The sequence below is a fragment of the Drosophila eugracilis genome, unplaced genomic scaffold (genome assembly GCF_018153835.1).
Source record: "Drosophila eugracilis isolate 14026-0451.02 unplaced genomic scaffold, ASM1815383v1 contig_2154, whole genome shotgun sequence".
Classification (NCBI taxonomy): Eukaryota; Metazoa; Arthropoda; class Insecta; order Diptera; family Drosophilidae; genus Drosophila; species Drosophila eugracilis.
The window spans coordinates 10,039,559-10,047,764 of record NW_024573038.1 but is presented as its reverse complement, the minus strand read 5'-3'; the positions used below and the strand labels follow the sequence as shown (position 1 = coordinate 10,047,764).

Below are 8,206 nucleotides of genomic sequence, written 5' to 3'. Positions count from 1 at the left end.
TTCTTTCTTTTGTTGTTTGTTTGCTTCTTGCTTGGTTTGCTCAGCCCACACACCTAAACACTCGCGTAAAGTACTTGGGCACAGTAACCGTATCCGTATCTGTTTCTGTTTCTGTTTCTGTTTCTGTTTCTGTTTCTGTACCTGACGAGTACGAGGACGCCGCACATCCCCTCAGTTCCCGTTCCCCTTTTCGTTCCCTAGCAATTGAGATGGGTCCTGCCACAAGGAGCAACGTGCTCGGGTCGAGTACGTAAATGAGTTTATTGCCGGCAATAAGCGAACTTAATGCGCCTGCACGAGAGGCATCGATGCAATATATCATCTGGATTCGAGTCGTTACCTTGAAAGAGACAGAGAATACAGGTGAGAGGTTAGTGATGAGTCGTTACTTCTATATTTAGCCTATAAAAGGTTTGTCACATTTCATCATCATGGCCAAAAAGGCGAACTACCAATCAAATTATTCGATTCTAAACTTTGTAAATCAAATAAAAACTTTACAACCAAAAGTTGGTAATTCAGTTGAAGTTTGTTTTAAAAAAATCGGGTTTGTTGAAGGATTATTAAGCGCTTAAAGGTTTACTTTAAAAATAATATTCCCAATAATATATTTAAAGAATAACTCATAAAGTTCCTACTTAGATCAAATCTAAATATACTAAATAAAAGGTTATCCTAGACCCTGTCGGCAGTTTGATTCCTTAGCCCCATATCGTGTTCTTTTGGAGTAAATATAAAGTCAACAAGAGTAAAACACGAAGGCCCGGAGAAACCACAACACAATTACGGGTTATTTGGTCTGGCGTACACCGCCGTAGTCAGATTACTCATTTTACGGGACGGGAGGTACAAATAGCAACGGCAATTCAGGCACCTGCCGCCGCAATTTTTATAGAATCCCAGCACGGCTAGGGAGGATAATAACGCTTAAATTTACCAGCCAAGAACCACAAAAAAATAAGAAGAATTTAATGTGGTAAACAAGGAAATTGAGGTACTGGAAGATATCTCAGAGAGTTATTAAAAAATGTAATAAGTTGATTTGAAAAATCTCCAGTTAAATCGTTTTGAAATTTCCCTTTTAAAAATTTAATAAAATTGATACTTAAATGCAGTTTTTATTCAATTTGCCGTAGCACACCCACACATATTTGCATCCAAAACCCATAAATTAGCATCCTTAAATATTTTCACAATGCCTTTGATCGCGTAATCGTTTGAAGTTTAATGGCCTTTGCATTGTAATTTCAAATCCATATGCTTGTCGTTAAGAATAATTACGCTTTCAGTGGGAACATTCCCTTTGTTAATACTAAAAATTAATTCCTGAGTGCTTGCTTAATTGCTTTAATTTGCCTACCTATTAGGCTGAAAATGTGAATATGTAAATTGCAATCCACGTGTAATAAGTCCAAAAGACTACCTAAAAACACTTATTTAAGCCATTGCATTAGTAAGGTGCTGAAGTGTAGTGTGCAATGGTCGAGAGCCAAGTTCCCTCACACTTTCTCATCGAACACAAACCGAAAACCCATTTCCTACAAACCCATAACAACGTCCTATGTGGCCCACACAGAGAATGTTATGCAAAAAAAATTCAACTCAATTCAATTAATCACGCTTGATTACCACCAATAATGGCCATCGTCAGCAGGGGCAGGGGGAGGGGCAACACAGCATTGGCATCAACAGACATCTCCTCTAAAGAGACGTCCAGATGGCAGGATTCTGACAGGAGAGACTAGAGAGAGAGAGAGTCCTCGGATCCCCCAGTGCAACCACAGGCCACTCTTCTTCCTTTGTCCTTGGCTTGCAACTGCTTCCGAAGTCGCTTTTTGTTTACCACTTTGCACATTCTGCTGGTCAAATTTGTTGATTTATAGTTCTAGATGTCCCTCGAACAATGGCAGAGGGGGCGTGGCAAGTCTGATTGGGACGCTGGAATGGGGGGGAAAAAGGAGAGGCGTCTGATGACAGGCAGGCGCAAGCAAAAGGCGCAGGGAATACTAAACAAAAAATCTGGCAACTGCGATACATTCGTGCGCTTGAACTCAGGATACCCGGTTTGCTGGTCTTATTTAACAAATTCTGTTGCATACTTTTAGATGATTTATAACTATTATAAGTGAAAGTCAGCCTCTTAGTCGTTTCTGCATCGATCGACCAATATCAAATGAGTTTAATAACACTTCCTTAAGCACTCTCTTTTGATTAAAAATTCTTCCTGAAACTGTTGTAAGATATCCTAGAGTACTATCATGCTCCTTTTTCCACGAGTAGCGGTATACTAAATGTGAAAATTCGAAACGTCAAGAAAAAAAGCAAGGCTTTTCGATAAAGTCAAAACTACAAAGAACGCCAAAGGCACAAAACAAAAAAAAAAAAAGCCAACAATTTCAATGATGCCAATGCGGCAGTTCTTGTTGCTAATTTGCCAGGCAGTTTCGCTCTTTTGTTGTGGTGTGCAGTTTTCCGGATACGTTTTTGGCTGTTTGGTCTTTGTTTTTGGGGCAATGGGGCTGGTCGAGAGCGAATTGTTTTTGGCAGTATGCGATTAGGTACCTGAAATAGCTTGTGGTCTACTCTTCCTCTCTCTCTCTTCTCTCTAACAGCCAGCAAAGCTGTGCCGCCTGGCCCACTGTCGATAAATCCAGTCAAGTGCACACACCAATGGAAGTGCGGGCACTATAGAGCAAAGATGGATCCACCGCAGGCATAGAAATGACCGAATGTCCTAAACAGGTCCAGAATTCTCAGGACCTTTCCCGCCTGGCCGATCGAGATGCGTCCGAGACGACCGCAAACAAACGCCGCTCATTTGTGGCAGTTCGCATCGACTTCTGGTCAGTTGGATCAGCAGATGTGAGGACGGACGATGTACAGATGTTTGATAGGGCCGGAGATAATCGTTTGTGATTGAATGGTCCCTTAATGTGTCCGGGTTTTGTGGGTTTTTTGCTTCTTGCCAGGTGGGTTTTTTTTGTTGATTTTGGCACTGCGCTTTGCCTATGACCTTGTAAACATTAATAGTTCAAGGGTCAATCTGGCAGCAAGTTGAAGTTAGGCAATAAAGGTTTTAAGGAGTTTATAGAGCACACACTAGGAGGAATTTGAGTTGAGGTCAAGGTCTACAAAATGTTTAAAATCTAATAGAAAAAATAAATGAGTTAAAATATTCCTATTTTACTTTCTAAAATATTTCTTCATCTTTGAAAAAAGCAGTTTCATTTATCATTTACTAAAATTGCAAATATTGGATAAATGCAATAAATAATTCCTTTTTAATTCCCATAGAAACAGATTAATAATAGCAATTTCCATTTAATAATCATGTTCAAATTCGAAGAAAATTTATGTTTTAGTAATTTATGTTTTAGCCTAAAGCAAAATTATTGTAAAAGTATGTCATTCTATTTAAGCTAATGGAAAGCTAGGTGCAACTTTCAAAATGAAATATATTTTGCTCTGATGTAGAAACGAAATAGTAACTTTGCTTTGGTTTTTAGTGAAAATATTTAAATAGCCAAAATGGCCGACAATGCTTTTACCAAAATTCAGAAAAAACCTTTCATGGTACATACCAATTTAAAATTACTTCAATTTTGTATGATTACGTTTGATTGAATATTAGGAATGGGAAGTCTTATGAGAAATATTTCCAGCATATAACGTGTGTGGCTACCACAATGGGCCTTTCTGTCAGACAAATTCCCCACCATTGAATGGACCTATGCACTCGAGCAGCCCCAACCCCATTGCGGGGGCCATTGTATGAAACACACCCCTACACCTTCCCGACACCGACACCGACTGAGAACGTGAAATGACCCAGGAACAGTTGCTGTGAGCAGTCAGGAGAGGTCCATCCACAAATCCAGCAAAACAGATCAGATATTTGCAGAGCTATAAACAAGCTACCACAGACTCCAGTTGTGCCTTCCACAAATCGATTTAAATCTCCGTTGCATGTTCTATGTTCTCAGTCCAACCAGTTGAATTGCTGTGAAGTCTTTATATATTCCACAGGAAATAAATGGATCGAATATTAAGAATGGTTTTGTCTTTGGAGTTAATTTGATACTTTGCGGATAAGGTTTTCGTACCAAGTTTCAAGCTTTGATTTAAGTTTACTTCTTTCATAATAGAATATGTGGTATCTTTCAAGGACACTGCCAAATATTCCACCATAACCCACAATTATTCAGCGTGTTACGCATCCTGCGTCCAGCAATCGCTGTGTCAGTTGAAGAACCGCCATAGACAAGCGAATTTCCAGCTGCTAAATAGCTGACGACAGCATCTGCCGTTCTCGATCGTTCAACCCACCGCATGCCATTTTGATTGTAGCGTTTGGCAGTAAGCCAACAAGGACGGTTGGTTGGGTCGAGTCCCGGAATCTGGACACCCAGGACAGAGGATCCCAGATAGAATGAACTATGTATTAACCACGGCAGCCTTCATTGCCGTCAACACAGCTCAAAACTTGGATACTTTCCAGTGTATGCACGATGCGTGGTTTTCAGACAAACAGGTTTACGGCCATAAAGCACAGGACAACCACGGCACGCAAGGATAGTACACGGACTTACAGAGAACAATAGATATTCAATGGAAGCACGCTCTAGTGGGTAAGTCAGTTGCCGGTGGATATTATAAGGGAAGATTATAAGCAAAATTTGTTTTCGTGGTCATCGTTATTTGTACAAAATGAAGTGATTTCATTGATATTTCCCTTTAAACATTTTGCCAACATTGTTTTATAGCTGTCAGATACAGTTTATTTACAATGATTGTTCCCATGCCAACATGCTGTAAATTTATTACCGTAAACAAAGTTTTTGATAAGTACGGAATTCTCTACTTTATGCTTTTGTATATAAAGTAGTCGTTCTCTCTTAAAGGTTTTGTTTTTAGTTTTACAAATTAGTGCTGTAAACTCATTTCACTTTCAACTACAAAATTATTATTTTTGTTTGCAGATTGCATAGGAGATAAACTACAAAGTCTATTTGAATCTGTAAACGTTGAAATATGTGGCAAACGTGAGACGTAACCAATTCATCCTAGCAGAAGGTCAGTGCAGTAATTTACAAACAGAAACATCCTGCTCACGCTTTTACATTTGGGGTGAAAATATTACAATGGTAATCGTAAATCCATATCTAAGTTAGTTTAGATTTTGTATTCGGAAGAAGGTTAAAGTATTATCGATCTGCTAGCTCTTTGTAGGACTTCGTTGGCGCCACCCTATTTTAGCCAAACATGTTTTTATAACTGGCCCACTATACATCTGACCAGAGCTGTATATATGCACCAACCCACCTGTGCCGAGTGGAAGTTCATTACGCTTTTATTACATAGACACGTAGGGCTGTTATGTACCCCGAAGAATGTGTTGCAGTTCTTTGACTAATATACATTGTTGCCAAAGCAAATCAACACAAATTTTCGAAGGATACGTGTGCAGTGTACGGGACTTTGTTGCTGTTGCTGCTCGATGTCTTTCGCTCTTGTGTCAGTGGAGCACGCAACTTGCCAGGACACACCACACGCACCCGGACCAGGCAGCCACCACCACGAACTACACTACATTACCACCACCATATATACAGAACGCCCACTAAGACTAGCTGACTGCAAACATAAAAATGTTTCGCTCATTAACCTTAAATACAAATGACGTAACGCTTAGAAGACAACGACGTCGTACAGACGGCAGATGTAAAATGTTTCAATTTAGGAGCGAGTTTTTCATTCAATGGAGAGCTTTAATATGTACCTTCGACTTGCCGTCCGGATCTCGATGTCATTGAAGTCAAACGATCCAAACAGATACATCAATGGTAACCTACCAATTGCTATGAATCGAACCCTCTTTTAGCTCTCTAGTTATGTGTTTTTGTGTTACTAAAACTAGACTAAATTGCAGAGCAGTGAGTGGTGTGGCTGGAACTTTATAATAAAGATTTTACTAAAAGAGGATTTAAAGTAATTTATAGATTTAAAAAAAAATCCGAAAAATATTCACAATTTATATTCTCGGAAAAGTAAAAAGTAAGTAAATGACTCATATCAGAATCCTATCGAAATGAAATACAACCTTTTTTATCTGTACCTGTCAGCATAGTCAGAGGATATATAAAAGAAAATAGAAAACGATCAAAATAAAATGCTACACCTTCAAAAAAAAAGTCGGGCTCGACGGTAAAGGTTAGAGTTTGACAAACCCAAATTTTGCTGCAGGCCAGGGGTGGAGTGGAGTCAGTCGGTAATAGCTATGTCCGAGACTGGGCGAGCTGGATTCCACATTGTCTGACAGGTACACACATGGCATGTGACAGTTCCTAGCTCAACCGGCTCAGCTTAGGAGCACATCTAGTTATTGGGCCATGACAGCCAGAAAATGTCCTCTCCCCCACCTCCCCAAAAAAGATGGGAAGGGAAAAGTAGGGACAGCTGGTTGAGACTAGACCATGTGCGAACTACAAAGTTTCGCCAACTGGCCCACACAAGTAAATGATTTCAGCACACATTTGTAATTCGCAACTAGGAACGACTCGTCATGTTAAGGTTCTCCTAAAGGGTTGAACTTTTCCAGAAGAGAAAATCCAAATCACACTCGTACAAATGGAAAATCAAGTTCAATGGAGCTGCCCTAAGAGGCTCCTGGAGCTCTATTGTTAGGTATTTGCTATGGCAGTTCTAGCCTTCTAGATAAAAGCTCACCTTTGAGTGACATTTCACTTCTATGGATTTATTGGAACCAAAAACTTCTAATGGGTATTATTGGTGGTTCAAAAAACACGAGCTGTGGTTTGTGTGTATGCAAAATGTAAGGATATTACAGTTGACCGAACTGGAAAAATGTTCATAGTGATTTGTCCTTTTTTTAAGCAGAAATAAAGTTGGAAAGGCGAAGTTTATTAAAAATCATTAAAAAGGTCGTTTAAGAAGACAAGCAGTTCGTTGATTGATGTATAACGATTGGGCCTCAGTGAAAATTTGCCAATCAGTCAGAAAATATTACTTTTAATTTAAGAAAAACCTACAAATCAAAACCAGATTTGGGTGGAAAGCATTATCTATTTTTTTAACAGGAATGTGTCTAGTTTGAGCATTTTTGTAAAGTTAGAGCTAACAAGTTTACGAACTCAATGCAGTAATCTCGCGAAAAAAAAGCCAGCCACTTTGTTTACTGTTCATTGAAGCTGGCTTAAATAGTATTTCCAAACTTTTTTTTTGCTAGAAAGTTCTTCTCTAGAAGGCAAAGTCAAGAAGTAGAGATAGTTTAAAGAGGTCTCTGGCATACAAGCACAGTCGCACTGATTTTTACACATCGATTGTGGTCAACTGGTTGGGGCAGCAGTCCTTTAGCAACTTCTGCGATCATTGTCATTAAATACTCGGCAAGCTGTTTCGCACTAATATGAAATTTCTGGTTTCCAGGAGTCCAAATTTTCTCCATTTTGCAACCTCGGAATCAGCACACAGGATGTGGCATCATTAGAACTCGTCATGCATTCCCCTCATTCTCCCTCACCGTTGTTGCCTTTTTTGTGGCCAGGCACAATAACTGATCGCTGTATTTCTTTCGATTGTAAGTGACTCTTTCGCGTTACGCCTTCACACGCCTGGCGTTATTATTGTAATAAAATTACGTAGGTATTGCAGCCCCGGAACGCAACATTCCAAACCCTCAATTCAGTCGAGACATTGCTCACATACTGCTCGTGTGACTCGTCGTCCTTCGACGAAAAGTTTCCTTTGTTTGCCAATTTAAGGAGAAGCGGGCCTTCCCGCCAACCGCGCCCACCGCACACTCTGCCACTGGCATACTGCACACAAGCCCAATGCTCTAACCCCATGAACCACCATCAACCATTCCTAGGTGGTGCAATTCGGTCATAGCCATCTTTTGCCACCTTGTTCTAGCCTTCCTGATACACTGCTGCCATTGTGACACGCTGCAGACAATTAGATAATGGCAAATTTCAGCCACACCTCTCTTAGAAAATACATATGCATGACCCGTGCACACCTGTTAACATCTGTGTATGAGGACACACTGAGAGAAAGGGTTTTAGATTCAAAAATGGCTTTACATTTTATATATACTATTTTTAAGATTTTGGATTAAGTTATTAATGCAGTTAAACCTCTTATTTGGAACCTGAAATATGTTACTTTATTTTCCAATTACATGAAG

The 8,206-nt window shown here is 39.7% G+C and overlaps 1 protein-coding gene across 1 annotated transcript in view; it reads right to left on the bottom strand.

Annotated features, from left to right (window-relative positions):
- Window positions 1-40: 40 nt before the first annotated feature.
- Window positions 41-8,206, bottom strand: part of LOC121529979 (homeobox protein 5-like) — a 30,237-nt gene continuing 22,071 nt past the window's right edge. Inside the window, exon 3 of the mRNA XM_041818152.1 lies at window positions 41-340. Coding sequence (XP_041674086.1) covers window positions 41-340 — 300 coding nt within the window. The remainder of the gene's footprint in view (window positions 341-8,206) is intronic.